The sequence below is a fragment of the Passer domesticus genome, chromosome 6 (assembly GCF_036417665.1).
Source record: "Passer domesticus isolate bPasDom1 chromosome 6, bPasDom1.hap1, whole genome shotgun sequence".
Classification (NCBI taxonomy): Eukaryota; Metazoa; Chordata; class Aves; order Passeriformes; family Passeridae; genus Passer; species Passer domesticus.
Window position 1 is genome coordinate 21,456,111 of NC_087479.1, and position 16,957 is coordinate 21,473,067.

At 39.7% G+C, this 16,957-nt stretch overlaps 1 protein-coding gene across 8 annotated transcripts in view; it reads right to left on the minus strand.

Annotated features, from left to right (window-relative positions):
• Positions 1-16,957, minus strand: part of NRXN3 (neurexin 3) — a 962,727-nt gene that overhangs the window by 666,888 nt on the left and 278,882 nt on the right. For all 8 annotated transcript variants that reach the window (XM_064423706.1, XM_064423713.1, XM_064423714.1 and 5 more), the window contains one exon: positions 2,286-2,724. In XM_064423706.1, coding sequence (XP_064279776.1) covers positions 2,286-2,724 — 439 coding nt within the window. The remainder of the gene's footprint in view (positions 1-2,285; positions 2,725-16,957) is intronic.

The window sequence follows — 16,957 nt, forward strand, 5'->3', positions numbered from 1 at the left end:
CAGAAAGGTAACAGGACCTTTAAGAAAGGACAGAAAGGTTAGGTGTCCATGCCCACACTGCCAGCTTCTGTCAGAGTAGAAAGACAAAACCAGGTTTTGTTGCTCTGGCAGCCAGCACAGACTGAAGCATACACAAGGCCTAAGGGGACTACAGATGCCAGAGGTTATCTGGGCATGACTGCCAAGCTTCCCTGCCTTAGTGCACTGCAATAGTGAATATTTTGATTTTTAAGCTATTTTAGGTCAGCAAAACCTGAAGTTTTGGACTGTAATAGAAATGGAAACAAAACGGAGAGAGATGACACCTAACATAGGCCTTGCTGCTTTAGTAATGAGAACCAGAACTTGCAGGTTACTAGCTCATTAAACTCAAAAGGGTGTTTTTAGCTCCCATTAAGTAAATTAACTGTTTCAGTTTCTAAATTATAGCCATCAACATGAAGGGGGGGGGGGGGGGGGGGGGAATCTTCAAGGTGTTACCATTCTCCAGTCCACATGTGGAAGAAAAGCCAAGGACTAAACAAGAAGAGGTCTTGAACTCCTTTCTCACACTTATCCAAAGTGTCATTGGATAATAGTGACTGAAGGTACAATGTGCAGAAATCAATGCCAGTATCCTGGTTTTCTCAGGACACAAGACATTAGTTGTTAGGATCATTAACTAAGTCTTCATTGTGAGCAGAGAACACAACAACATTAAAAAAAAAAAATGGACAAGACATCATACAAACACACTCTTTCTTGTTGAGAACACTGTTTCAAAATCTGTTACCTCTAATCAGTGTCCAGAACATCATAAACCTCCCTGCCAAGCGACAAACAAGTCAGCCCTACTGTGCCATCCATCAAGTAGCAATGTGTCTGCCACTCCCTCCTGTGAATGTGTCCAAATTAAAACGTGCCACTCTTGGCAGGGTTTTGCAAACATTCTTTGTATAGAGCCTGTGTCATTTCTGTCTCTTCTCCCTCTGCAGCTGCTTCTTCAGGGATGAACAGCCCCCAAGTAAGCAAACAGAACTGAAGTCAGTAGGAAACACAGCTAACTGAGTTTACCCCTGGAAATTAATTAAATTTTAGCAATTCTAAAGAAATCAAAGCTCCCTTTATTTATTTATGGTTTTCTTTGTAAAATGCTCCTATCAATGTCTTTAGGAGATAGCAACATATAACCACACATAGTAAGTCCAAGCAGAGCACCATGCCAAATACAAAGAAACTACTCACATCATCAAAGTAAAAGATAGCTTCAGGCAAAGACCTGTTCAAACAGCTAGGCCTTGCATGGTATCTCAAAGTCAGCTCTTCTAAAAACTCAAGGGAAGCAAATTCTAGCACTGCATTCCCTATACTGATAGTATTCAGCAACTGGAAACATAAAATTAGGGACTAATTTAAAACTATCATCTGGAGATGACCAGGCAAATCTCAAATCCACTGGCAAATGTAAGCAAAATTCCTTTTGAAGTAAAGGTTTTGAGATACCAACAGTTCAGAAAAAATTGAAGCACTACTGTTATTCTCTAGATGAAGCTACAGTAACTGAACATTTTGTTTTCCTCCACAATTTCCAAGTAGATCATGAGTGCTTGATATTCAGCACTGGAAACAATAAACAATATCTCTTGGAAATTGCATGGTAGGTGTATTTTTAGAAATAAACTAAAACCCATATTTGAAAATGAGAAGCTGAAAAGAAAGAAAAGAAACATCCACTGAATGGTGTCTCAGATTTTAAGGCTAGAATCTGTCATTCAAAAGAGTAATAAAACCTAATTCAAAACTACAGGATACTAAAGGAAACAGAATGGAATGAAAATGTTTATCTGTTGCCATAATATCATTACTGGTTGTGCCCATTGCTCTTATTTTTCTCACAATAAGATCCCAAATACAGAAACCCAAGGTAGATCAGTAAGAATTTCTCAAACTGAGAACAATGGTACTGAAGGACTTTAAACCTTACCATGGCCCACAAAGAAATCATCACCATAACTATGCATGCAATTGCGTATATATGTCCAGAATATCTGAGGATTGTGAATAAAATATTAATAGATAACCTCTGTGATGTGCTGTTCAAAGTTCACACTAACACATTTAATGAAAACATTTAATGAAAACCATTCACATCTTTGCCTTGCTGGATAAACACCACTGGAATAACACTAAGCTTTGTTAAGGAGGTGACTCATATTTAACAGGTTTTCAATATTCTGCAAATTAATACATAGACCTAGGTCTGATTCTGAAATATGAATCTGTTTAAGAAAAGGTTATAACTCTACCCGATCTTCCATCTCGTTGAATATCCACATGATACCACTCTCCATCATTGGCTTTCTTCTGGGTGGCCTTGACTTTAATGGTTCCAGAGCCCATGTCCAGCAGCAAGTAGAGGTTTCCATCTAGAAGCTCAACTGCAAAGAAGTCTACCTTTGTATTTTTCTGGCTTCTGGTATCTTTCCTCTCCTGAGGCTTGCCGTGGGTGAAAAGGATCAGTCCATTGGGTTCAGTGGTTCGGAAATCAAATGAGATGGAGCCCATCCTCTTGGTATTCCATTTAGGCAGACTAATATAGGCCTCAGGTGTCTCGAAGCTGATGGGATCCAGTGTAGCCACATTTTCACATATGAATTTCACTTCCCCATAGATCTTCATCTTAGTATCACCAATCCGTGCCAAGCGAGACAGCTCCAGACGAATGTCATTATTCTTATAAACAACCTGCCAGACACAAGGAAGAGTATCATACATCAATCCTGCATACAATACAAACACCCCAATTACTTTCAGCCATGGGAGATAAACTTTTCCCAAAAGGCAGTGGGGAGAGGAAAGGAGAGAGTGCAAGAGTCTGACATCATGACAGAGAGAGTGAGTTGCACCAGAAGAGTGTATAGAAATGACCACAGTGGCTACTTTGCAAGGACTATAGATCAGATAAGGAGTCAGAAGAGAATATTTAACTGAAGGGCAGTGAGAACAATTAACTCTACCACAGGCCCACTCGGTTGTAAAAGCTTCTGTACATAAAATCCAGTGTGTGTCTGGTATCATGCTGTTATATTTGCATAAATCCCATACAAAATACATAACAAAGTGTAACCTACACGTCCATCTCTACTAGCCACAGCAGGGAACTTGGTACCACTGTCATTTTTCTATTATTCCTATAGCCTACTTAACTACCAGGAGAGAGATGCAAAAAAACCTCAGCAAGTTGCTGTGAACTGTTAGTGATTGCCCTGTGGGTCCTGAAGAAAAAATTAAAAAGACAATTTCTCTGAGCAAGAAATCTTAGATCACTACTGACACAAACTTGCCATGGAAATATCTCTATAGCTTATCCTTACTTTAAGAAACCAACAACGTTTGTGCTAACACATAAAAATCTGTACATTTTCAGTGCCTGGACTCTCCTTTTCTCTGGGTTAAGGACCAGAACTCTGGGGTCTGTTCTTGCTACTTGGATTGAAATTAGCCAAGAGAAGAGTCTCAAACAGGCAAGCACTCCTGAGCATGTCTGCATTACTCAGTAGTCCAGACCTCCTACTCTTCTCTTTCTCTCATTCTCTCAGAATTAATTCCTGGAAAACAGACTCTTCTCTGGCCCATGCCATTCTCACAGAGGCAGGAACTGGAGAAATTGAAATACTTGTAAACTGTACTTCCTCTCAATCACCTTCCACCCTTGCTAAATGCAGAGCTGGCATGTAGAGCAAGTAAAACCACTTCTGCAACTAGCACAATTTTTATTGAATTCTTGTTCGGTGACACTACTGAAGACTAATTGCTTCTAAGGAGTTATTATTCTAAAATACTTTGTGTCTGTCACATATAGCATATATATATATATATACACACATTTGATTTCTGCTTTCAAAATCTTATCAGGATGAGTCTTCAACAATTTGTTACAAAAATAGAAGGGAACGGAGATATGCATAGTTACTTCTACTATTAGGGCAGGAAAGTCAGAAAAATGTGTGTGCAGTAAATATTAAAAGGCAAATGAGAGAAAGAATGAAGGATAAGCTTATAAATTGGGTAACTTCAAGATGAAAACATAAATTAAATCATTATTCAATACATTCATAGCTGGCAAAAATTTCCAGCTTTCTCTTAAGTATTAAAGGAGAATTTCCCTGGTGCAGTCAGATTTTCCTGTTGCAAAGGCAAAACACAGAGTGAAAGGAGAAGCCAACTGTTAAATCCCATTTGGAGAAATGGCACAAAGCTCTAGCTCTTCCCAGCAGAGGACAGCATTGACCCACAGTAACTGCTTTTGCTCCAATTCCTAGTAACATGCTCTGCCCTCACACAGGCATCAGAAACATCAAGGCTATTAATATCTGCAACAGGGATAAAATTCATTTTCAATTTATGGGACTGTAGCAGTTTTATTCTACAGATTAATCATGTCAAATGCTCTCATTAGAGAGACCATACACCTCCTTCCACTGACACAGCAAGGAGGTGCATTAGAGCCTCCTCTCTTCCCAGACAATGAGGTGCACCTCAGTCAGATTTCAGTTTGGAGCACTGCATGAAGTCTCTTTCTCAAGGAGAAAGAGGAAATAAATAGAGCAACTAAGAGGATGGAACAGGAAGCTTTATGAGGATAGGCTGAGAAGGCCAAGCTCATATTTGGAGAGGACTGAGAAAAATATGATTGAAGTTTACAGAAGATGAAGAAGGTTAATGTAGAACTGCTCTTTGACAAACCCAGCAATAACAGAGTTAGAGGCACTTGCTGAAACTTGTATGAAATCAGCATAAAATTCATTTTTAGAAGTACGTATTTACACAGAGGGTAGTGAACTTCTGGAACTTGCTGCCAGGAGAGGTCATAGATGTAGGGTGCAACAGAAGACACAAAAAGAATCAAAAATAACAATGGACAGCAAGTTCATAAACTAATACTGAAGAAAAAGGAAGGAGTGCATCTGCTAAGTGGGTGCTGTGGGAATTTAAGGGAATGCAGCAATGACAGCAGCCATGGTCATGTGCTCTCCCTAAAGAGCACCTGCACCCTCCACTATTGAAGACACCATACAGGGTGCATGGATTGACCATTCTTCAGGCCCACAAGGGGTTACAACTTTGGTACACCATTGCATTTTTGGTTTCATCACAGCATGGAGTTGCTTTGGTGGGCAAGAGAATGCCAGGCCTAAATGAGCTGTGACTTTGATGATTCTAAGGAAGGTGAGAGCTGCCCTATAGGACACTACTAACAATTGGTCAAACCAACACTCCTCTAAACTGCATCTTGACCCAGTCTTGCCATACGTGAGAGGAGCAGACAGGTAGCACAGTACCTGCAGGATTGATGGGTGGTGCTGGGTTGTATCTAGCCATGACTCTGATCTGTTTTCAGCAATCTCTGTGGGTTGCTGGTAGGGGGAATAGCATATGCACACAAGCAGCTCCCACACACAGCTGAGCCACATACAGGTTACATCTCCCTCTTTGAGATATTTAATACTTGAGTAACAGGTCCCATCTTTTCTGGGGAAATGCAGAGGTTTGCCTCTGAGTTTATTTGAGGTGTGATGCTGACTGCTTTGTATGTCATTAATCATACAAGTACTACAGCTGGAGAATCCTTGAGACAGAATGCTTTCAAAGGATCCAGAGAAAAATTACATAAAGTTAGTTGTAATCAAGAAAGTGACTAACAATGAAGAATCTGAGGACAAGAATGAAGAGACTAACAAAGCAAGCACCAAGGAAGACCTGGGGAGGAGATGAGGAAGGCTGTTGAATAGATACAAGAGCTCTGAATTCAATCTTTACAAAGAAATATATCCACCCCAGTCTGAATCTCTGTTATTCAAATGTTGTTCCAAATAATTTTCTTTTTAAAAAAAACCCCAGAACAAAGCACCTAGCTGTAGATATCTAAAAAAGCACCTATGTTTATGGAAGAAGTGCTAGTGTTTCCACAGGTGACTTGAAGTATTATTGACAGACACATTTGGACACCAACATCATGATGTATAATCAAGTACACCAGAACTCTCATAACAATAAAAGGATAGAAATAATGGTTGGGTATAAAACCAATGTGAATCCTTGGCAGAAATGGAGAAATGCTAAGACAGCTTCTGATAACAACAGTTCAATTGTTAAACCAAAGGTTCAAGATTGAGGAGGGAATATAATTAAATTACTGGCATGCATGTCTCATAGTGCAGAACATTCAAATTCAGTCTGTTTAATAGGCAGAGGTTAAAATGTGATTTGATTGCAATCTACAAGTACCTGTGCAGAAAATGGAATTTGGCAAGAGAGGGGTCTTCAATGCATGTGACAAAGGGACAATGAGATCTGGGGGCTACACATTGAAGTTAGAGAAATTCACATTTTAAAATATTATGACTCATTTTTACATGAGAGTAATTTGCTACTGAAATAATTTACTATTGGTTAGAGTGTGTTCTCTGCTACTGGCAAAATTTAAATTAAAATAGTATCCTGTTTTGTCTAAAAGACATAGTGAGACAGGAATTAATTATACAGCAAATCAGCCTAGATTATCATAATGGCTCTTTCTGGCCTCATAACCTATGAATATTTGTGTTTTAATGAAATCAACAGAGGCTTCAGTGCAGTTTGCAGGACAGATGAAGCACATCTTCCCAGCTGCTAAAACTGCCTGGTAAAGAAGAAGATGCTATTGTCAGTTCTGGTCTGACTTGTCACCAGTGCATTCAGTGAAGCTTTTTTAATATTTCTACCAACCACAACATGGGATCCTACTTTAAAACATACCACTAAAAAGGAAGGCAAGCAAAAAGTCTTGGACAAAAAAAACCTGATTCTATAACTCAAATATATAAGTTTCAAGAAATAGTTTCTTAGAGTCACCTGCTGCAAGCCAGAGGAGCTACATCTGCATGTTTTCTGAGCAAGGTTTCTGCCAGCAGTAGAATCTACCATCTACATAGCACTTCCTACCCTGTAGTCTCATTTTATGAGCAACCTCTGAAGTGACTTGAAGGCTCCTCAGTATATGCCAAAATACCTATTGAAACCCAGTCCTCTAAATTCAAATGAGGCCATGACTGTTTCAGAATGCTGCTCCTCTCTAGGACAGTCTTCTAGGACCACACATGGCTTCAAAAGCAACTGCAAAGTAAGAAAAGCAAGAAAAGCAGTGCCCATACACTTCTCCATTTGTGTCAGGTGCCTTCTGAACAATGCCAGTCTTGCCTGTTAAAACAGACACAAGCTTGAACTCATCCCAGGACAGATACGTATATCAGAGAAGATCTATAGGACTCAAGGACAGGATTCCTGATACAGACATAGCCATCTTTATTTTGGGAATGAAGGTGGAAAAGAAAAGGGGAATAAAATTATTAGCAAAAGCTGTGCACAGAGCTTTTGAAAAGTAACCTTCATTCCTCCATCTTAAAATGGCCTTATATTGTAAAAATGAAACAAGAATAATGAAAACAATGGTTTTTACCTTTTCCACAGGGTCAGTTTCTAAATACACCTTAACAAAGGAATATTGACCATTCAATGCCTTTGTTTAATGAATTAGACTAGTATAAATGGATGGTCAGGAAGGGGATAGTCCATATACACTCAGTACTGATAATCAGCAGTAGAATTTCATGACACCTAAAACATTCTGAGGGAAAAAAATATATACATTAAATCATGTTCCCTATAAATCTGCTGAGAAAGAAGAGCTTGTTTTAAGCAGAGCTAAAACAAATTTGCAATCTAGTTTTGAGGTTTCTTTAAAATGACAACTCTGCAATTCTGAAGCATTCAAGGAATTTCTCTAGCTAAACTTGTTATAAGTTTCACTCATGGGTTAATGACAGCTCTAATCAGATGGCTTTTCACAATGATGAAAAGCATCTCTCTGCAATCAAGTGAAGTCGCAGATAGCAAAGGAGCAACAAAAAAGGAGGGAAAATTACGTGCTAAATTTGGCCACTAGCCAATATAAAAATTCCTCTCCAAGTGGGTTTTATTAAGCGGGAAACATGATTTTCAGTACAGGCTGGACACAGGCATGCTCCAAAGGGGAATGGCTATCAATAGCCTGGCAAATTAGATGACTACTATCATGAGCCATCACAAAAAAGAGCAATAACCTGAAGGCTGTATATGTTTAGCTGGCTAGGAAGAGCACCTCTGAAGGCCAGCCAAATTGTTGGCCACCCACAATATTGCTTTTTTCTGTTCCAGGCTGTACCCCTTCACCAACTGCCCATATCAATTCTCACAAAGGATAACTGCTAGATATTCAGGCTAGTGCTTAAAACTTCTTTAAAGACATCTACACATAACCAAGCAAGTTCCTATAGGAAAAAAAAAAAGTACAGTTTATCCATTGGTTTATTAGACCTGTGTTTTCCTAGCCCTCCCTGACAAGCAAGTAGAAACAAACACACTGGATTAACAGCACTTTACTTTGTGTCTGAGACAGACTGTGTATCAAGTGATCCAAGTCTTCAGTGATGGGTAACTAAAGCCCCTACACTTATTTAACTAGCACTGTGTGGGCTGTGGATACGTAGTATAAACGTATTTGATGTTCCACTGGGATGACAACTGTATTCAGGAAATAAACACTATCACCATTCCCCATGCACTGAAAGAGTTAATTTACCTATTGTGTAAAGCAATTCATTGAACATGGATGAAAAGTAACTAAAACTAAACAGTCAAGACTCGAATACAACTTGGCAATATTAGCTAGACCTAATCTGAATTACATCTGAATTACATTTAACAAAGAATATGTGTTCACCAAGTGTTGAGGAATCCATTCAGTGCAGGTAGCTCAGCTTGCAGCTGCAGTGTGAGCTGCAGGTTGAGCTCTGGGTGAGAGAAGCCCGAGGCCAGGGGCCATGAGCTACTGACCCTTTGGATAACAGAGCATGGTGACCTGTGGGCCAGCCAGGTGACCAGACACTCAGGGGAACCACAGGAGCCAAGGACTCCACACTCTGGGGCACTCAGATTGTGGGGGTACAAAAGCCCAGGGATTCCTCTGTTTAGGGTCCCTCCTCAGAAGCACTGAACTCAAGTGGTTATTTTAGCTATTGAACCAAGATTGAACTATTTTAAGGATCCAGAGATTTGAGATTCTGCTACAGAAAACCCAGAGTTGAGCTGGTAAAGAAACCTTTCTGACCATGTGAGAGTGGTATGTGTAGCTGCAAAGGGGTCACTACTTAGCTTAGGTGCTGCAACTGAGATTGCCAGAGTGGCTGGCTCCTGGATGGTCAGACAGAAAAGTTTCCTTCACTCCCAGCTAAAAATAGGAGTATGGTGAAGAGAATGCCTAAACAATAAGGCAGAAATATTTCAAGCTGCCCTACAATTTTTTTTTTCCACCTTAAAAATCAATTATTGTTTCTGAACAACTTCAAGTTTAGTGGAAAATTCCAGAAGAGAAAAGAGATTGATTTAGTCTCAAAAGACTTGTAGGAAGATACAGAGGAGCATTCCCTAAAGCAGGATATAAAGAGGAAGGCTTTCAAGGTGCCAGTAAAACAGGAATGAAGAAGGCAGGATGGAATTTCTTTAACTGATTGCATGAAAATGTTTCCTTAAGAGATAGAGAAGACAGAGGACCCAGGACTTCACTGGGGTGACAACTATCCTTTGATCCCAAAAGGGACCTGCCAATGGCCACAAGGCCATCAGTGACACACACCAGCTGTGGAGTCTGTGCACAGCCATGCAGCCTTCGGGATGCCACTGCAGACCCACAACTGCATCCTGAGATAAATGTGATGTGGGAACATTAGAAATTATACATATTTATTTGTGAAAAAAAGTCATAACACTGTCTAGATGAGGGAAAAAACCTTTTTATGTTTGAAAGATAAATGCTGCTGAAGAATTCTGTAGCCTCCAAGACCAAAGCAGTTTCCTCAGCTACAGAAAAGGCAGCAGTAAGATTTAGTAGAATGGGTTTTAGCTTGGACTATCATCTGAGGATGAATGCTCTTTTGCAATGGAAGAATCAAGTCCTCTTCTTTCCTTTCTACACAAACTTCAAGTTCTGCAATAAGTGCAAAAAGGAATTACAGGAAATAAGTTATCACTTCTGTATTTTTTAAAATATCACTTTCCCACAGATTTTTTCTAAGAAATTGTAGGAAAGCATCTAAAGACAATATTTTCTAAAGTATATTCCTCATATTGCAGCAGCCAACTTGAGATTGTAGAACTAGTTTTGCACGAGATATTAGCCAAAATATCTAAGTGAATACAAGGAGACAGTTTGTCCTTACTGCTAAAGCTAAAAAATACTCTGAGAAATTAGATTCAGATTTCTCATTCTGTTTCTAAATATCTAGCTTGTTCTTTTTAATACAAAGGTAAAAAATTAACTGTCTGGTATTTGACAGTAACATAGCTCACCTTTAAGTCATAGCAAAGTGTTTAAGGCATTTTACTGTGGATTCAGGTGCACAAACTGAACTTTTCTCTATTTTATGTTCTAGTCAACCTCCATTTGGCCTAGGAACAGAGAAGAAAAAAGCTGCAGGACAAGGGAAACCAAGACAGATGTTCTTCACTTGTGCCACAGACACAGATATACCTCATGCTAGCCCTGAAAAGTAATTTGTACCTTAGATGAATTTCTGTATGTAAGGACATAGAGAAGATATGTCTGTACTTTAAAAATATTCATCTATATACAATAATGAGGAAATTCTCTGTTCCATACTGAGCCTAGTGCAGAGGTAAAACAAAATAGAAGAAATAAACAGTTAGCTACACATAGAAAATCAGTCATTGGGTGGGTTGAAAGACACATGCTGGAATGTAGGGAGACACAGAAAGAGATAGTGCTGTACTCTACTGGAGATTATGTTCACTTTGGAGAATTGTGCTTCAAGAAATAGTGGAACTATTGGAAAGTTGAAACTATTGGAAAGAGTCCTGACTAGAGCAATGAAAATAATCAGGGGTCTAGAAAATAGAAGTTTGAAAGTGTTCAAATAGAAAAGGGCTACTACAAAACAGAAAGGAACAATCTCTTCCTTGTACCCATGCTGAAAAGGATAAGAAATAATTGGCAAAAAATTACAGCAAGAAAGTGTTAGAGAAAGGTTTGTTGGTTTTTTTTGCTTTAATTTAAGAAAAGTGAAGCACTGGAAGAAATTGACTGAAGAGCAACAATCACTGGAGACCTTGAATTTCAGGCCAAAAAAATTGCTGTTAAAACTCACATGCCATTGTTTTTGTTTTGGGACAGTGGAAGTGTAAAGGATTAGATAACCTCTAATGGTCCAGTCTAGTTGTATTTTCTGTGATTCTGTATTTGGGGGTGAGGGGAAAGTAGAGGAACATGTGAAAGAGCAAATTACTATGTATCTAAAGACTTTGCTGTAGTGTTCAAGCACAGGAAGGAAGAATAAACCTTATAATAACACAATACTGACACTTGACAAGTTTGAAGAGCCTAAATTTACAAAGCACCTCCCTAGCAAATGAAGGCTTGAGAGTTAAATTTAAAAAAAAATTAAAAACCCCTTAAAATTAAAAAATCATTATCACAGCAGCTTCTTTACCAGCATGAAGGAGTTGACTTCAATTACATTCAGTCCTGTAGTGAGCTTATACAGACATTCACCAGTTACAAAATATTTTGCTCCTCCCAAATGCATCCTGAACCTCAGATCTGTCTAGCAAGCACAAGCTAAATCTGTCAAGCTTGGTTCAGTGATGATTAAGTGAGGAAATGATTACTGTCAAGTGTCTTAAGAATTTCATATGAAAGGCTGAGAGGAATTATTTTAGGATGGCCCCATTGATCATTTAAGGCTTAAGCCTTATTACACTGAAAAGTCTATCAGACAATGACTTAGCAAATAACACTCCATTTAGTGATTTCATTGTATTTTAAATCCACCTAAGGTTGTGCAAGTACAAGAGACCTATCTCAGGAAATAAATCTGTTTAGTATGGCTGGGTGAATGCTCCATCAGGATGACTTTTTAAGAGAGAATTCCATTTCCCTTGCAGAGTATTAGCAATGAAATGCTTCACTTCAAGCTGTAACAAACCAAAATGGCAAGTTTAGTTTTATCAAACTTTACAGAAAAGTTTTTGCATGAACTTAACCACAATATAAACCAGTATTTTTCAGGCATTGTGTTTACTTTCAATAGTGGTCCCTATTAGTACCTCTGGTCTCTACTCCCTAAGAAAATACTTAGACATGACACAATGTCAGTGTCCCACCTGATATCAGCAGAGACCTATGACTGGTTTTGCCACAAAGCAGCTTAACCAAATACTCTGGTCCCTTGGGAGAATAGACACAAGGACCCTACAGGTCATATGAACTGTACTGGAAAATACAGTTTGTGTTAATCTGGCTCCAGATTATTTGGGGTCAGCTCAATCAATATGAAATAATTTGATTCAGAAAATATCAGAATGTTACACATGAACCCAGTTTTAAAGATTTCATGGATTTACATTTTTAAAAAATTAATCTTACCAGCAGCAATGTAAACAAATGTCAGCTGGAGGAAACTCCTTTGGAACAGAAACTCTTTAATTTCACTCAGCTTTTCACTTCAGTGGTAAAATATATTTTAATGAGAACACTAATGTGTAAAGTCTTCTGTGAGAATACTGAATAGCTATTCCTCACTCACAAATATGCAGTTTTTTTCCCACAACCTACCATCACTAGCCAATATGCCTTGAGCCTGCTTCACTAGAATATCCCTGGAAGCTACAAGAAGGAAGTTCAGTCTCCATATGCCAAGAGTCTCACTGCTGAGGTTTCCAATGTAAGCAAAGCAAGTGCTAAGCAAATTATGCCAACCACAGCAGCGTCTTCTATGTTTCTGTCACTTGCCCAGCAAAACATATTTACCATTCCATATGGGAGAGCACATGCTCAAAAGTGAACGCAGTTCAAGTAACAATGAGATTACAGCCACAGAGGAAGCATTTAGTGGATTTAGTACTGTACAGACTAAGCCCGAAAGTGGTGTCACTGCAGCAGGATGGTATCACAGTTTGTAGCTTAAAGCTGAGAGTGCTGCATGTGTCCCTTCCTCAGCCTTAGCACAAAGGTCTCAGGGGCACTGACATGTCCCACTACCTGCAGTGTCAGCCAAACAAAGAGGCATCCCTTCAGCTAGGCTCTCCTCCTGTGAGGGACCAAAGACACTCTGGGTCTGCTGAAGAACTCCCATTGCAGGATGACACTGCCTCCATATGTCTAGCCCAAAATACTATGGGATTTTAAACTTCATTTTTAATACCCCTCCTTTTGCCCTGTGCAAAAACTTGTCAACACTGACATCTCTCCAAGATCTCTCTGCTCATCTCTCAAAATTGTACAGAATGGAACCAAGTTCAAACCCTCGACAGGTAGGATTTCCCAAACATTTATCTGCATTGGGCCTTATGTTGTGTGAAAACAGCAGTGTCATGAGATAACTATTTTCTTGAATATTTGCTGTAGAGGGCAGGGAATGTAGTTAATTCCATATGTGAAAGAAGAAACATCAAGAGAAAAATACTGTCATGTTATAACCCCCAGCCTGGTGTGAGAAAACAACCGTAAGCTCTTTTATATCTTTCTCTCATGCATATCTAAAACTCTCTCATCTGTGACCTTCATCTCTGAGCTTGCAACACTAACAAAAGGAACTGAAGGAATTTTTTTTTTTACAAATTCAATACCTGTCTTCTGTTTGGGACTGAGCCCCAGTTACCACAATGCCAAAAGGTCTAGTTCATTTGTTCATCCAGAAGCTGCCCAGCTGCACCAGCCACAGCTTCAGTGCACAGCACAACAGTGAGACCAATAAAGAGAGGCTTGGAATGGGATGGTGCTCTCTCAGCTGTTCATCTGGCTTTATCTGGCCTTCAGAATAACCCTTACTAACAAAACTCTCCCCTGTGCCCACCATCTTAACAGGTTTCTTGGGGAAGAGTATTAATACGTGCAAAGAACCCAGCGGCACTACCAGGGTTCACTAAGGCTGTTGACAAAACTTCACCTTCATCCCTTGCTCTGATCTGGAAGCTGTGTGCATGGACCCTAAGTCCAGCAGCTCCTGAGGGGATAGGGAAGCATTCAGCACAGCCAGAACTGTGCCACAGTGAGACAGCCTTAATGGAAGCACATGAAAGCAGAAACAAGAGCAAACATAAGTGATATTTTCCAGTGGAAGCACCGAAATGAGAAGCAGAGATGGGAGACAGATGAGGACCTTAGCACCCAATTCAGCACCAGATTGCACTTCCTTTCCAAAGTAGGTGTGCTGCTGCAATCAGGGAGAGAGAGCTCTTCAGAAAGGAGAGGTCAGGACTGGAGTCAGCACTAAACACCAGACAAAAGAGACACCTGATTAGCTGGTTCCCAGCACAAAGGGAGCTGGAAAAAAAAAAAGATCACGCCATTGTAGAAATCCTTTCTATCAGAAACTCCTACAAAGCAGTTTAAGTTACCCAGTGAATATTAGTGTCTTGGCATTAGTTTATTTAATATTGTATTATTTTCCACTCCCTCATTAAGGGCCACTATCCCTGATTTTGACAAGGTGAAAGAGGGAACCGAACTCATACAAGTCAATAGATGGCACGAAAGAACATTCCTTCTTCCTAGCTACTACCTTGTGCCTAAGCTGGAGAAAATATTTTGGTAACAGAGATCAGTGCAAATAACCTACTAATCTCTTTCAGTTTTAGAATTCTGTAATGTAAATACTGAACAATAATAAACCTTTCCCTCGGTTTGTTTACTTTTGCTGCAGTGCCATTTTAATGCACCCAGGCATGGCATTCCCATCTCCTCTGTGTGGAGCTCAAGGAAGACTGATCTCACATCTAGAAAGCTTCTTTGATACAAGACTAATTTAGTTATATTTTCTGTTTAGCTCAGTACTGTCTTACTGCTTAAGAATTATCTATACCAGATCTTAAGCAGAGCAATAGAGCTTACATTGCTCAAACACTAACAGGCAGAAAACAAAATCTGTTTTAGCCACTCCTTGGCAAGAATTTGCCTAAACCTTTCTGTTTAAGTGGACTTCCCATGCACTTTAGAGGTTTAAGTCCTAACAACCTTTTCCAGTCTTTAGAGAGCACTGAGGTACTACTGTGACAGCAGCAGTTTAAGAGCATGCTAAACTTCCATTTCTGAAGATTACTCCTCTGGAGAAGGGGGTTGAGAAGAAGGCTGTGCTCTTATTACCCAGACCATGTTGACCAGAATATAGAAATGATTGTTCTGTCTACATGGTACTCAAAGAACCTACTGTTTCTCCTCTACAGCAGTTTTATTCTCCACTGAGCCAGCGGTGTCAAAAATAGCAAAATACATAGAAATCAGCCATTCTTTTTCTAATATATGAAGAAAACTTTTCTGTGTGTTTTACTGGCAGCTGAAGGGGGGGGAAAGGAAATAAGAGAAAATGGCTGACATAGTTACAAAGCTTGAAAAAAAATTCCTGGAAGCAAGGACACATATATATTTCTCAGTGCAGGACAGGTTGAATATTTGGACATGTAATCACCCTACATGCTATATTTTTTTGTCTCGATGTACTTACATATATTTACATATCCATATACTGTGCATAGATGCACAAGAAAGCATGAGTATTTATGTATTGATATATAGATCTCCACTGGTAGCTACTAAAGCCACATAGATGGGTTTATATGCATTTGTAAACAGTACCTGGATGTACTCTACTGTATATGCACACATGTGTACTCATCTCCTCACTTGTGATTTTAGGCTATGCTGTTGTGATTTAACCCTAGCCAGCAACAAAGTACCACATGGGATGGAGAGGAGAATTGTAAATAAAATAAAAGGTAAAAAACTTGTAGGCTGAGATAAGAACAGTTTAATAGTAATAATAATTATGATGAAGAAAAAGGAGATAATAAAGGAGAGAGGAATAAAAACCCAACACAGACATGTGATGCACCATACTAATGCTCCCACCCACTAACTGATGCCCAGCCCATGTTTATCCAGGCCAGTAAAAGCAGCATTAGAAGAATGCACATCATCTGCATGCAGATCCCCACATTCTGTTCTTATGCAGCTGTGTGACCAACAAACTGCTTGGCATCCTGGTACTGCTATCCTCTTCCCCTGAAAGGAGCTCACAAAGCAAGAGCATATCTTATTATTGAAATACTGTGCTGGTTGGGGCTGAGATGGAGTTAATTTTCTTCACAGTGGCTGGTATGGGACTGTGTTTTGGATTTGTGCTGAACACAGTGATGGCAGTTTAGAGATCTTTTTCTTATTGCTGGGCAGAGCTTACACTGAGCCAAGGCCTTTTTTTCTTTTTCTACTGCCACACTGGTGAGGAAGTTGGGAGGAGCCTCAGCCAGGACAGACGACACCAGATGATCAAAGGGATGTTCCACACAATGTGACATCGTGCTCAGTATAGAGAGTAGGGGGAAGCAGGAGGAGGGGAGGGATGTTTGGAGTGTTGGTGTTTGTCTTCCCAAGTCACTGTTACATGTGATGGGGCTCTGCTCTCCTGGAGATGGCTGAACATCTGCCTGCCATGGGAAGGTGTGAATCTATTCCTTGTTTTGCATTGCTTACATGTGTGGCTTTTGCTTTTCCTATTAAATTGTCTTTATTTCAACCCACAAGTGTTCTCAGTTTCACCCTTCTGATTCTCTCCCTGGCCCTGCTGGCGGCTGCACAGTGCTTGGCTGCTGGCTGAGGTTAAACCCTGACAAACACCACACAAGGATGGAGTTACCATTAGAGAAAAGACTGATGGAGGTGAAAGTACACCAGAATCCTTTTGACTGAAAATTCAGCCTTTCCACACCTTCTAGTATATCCAGAAGTAAGATATCAGTTCAGAAGATGCACCTAACTTTGCTGTACATGACACTGGACTGTGTGCTCAATGGCACTTTGCAGAACCTAATCATGCTCCTTCATACATTTATT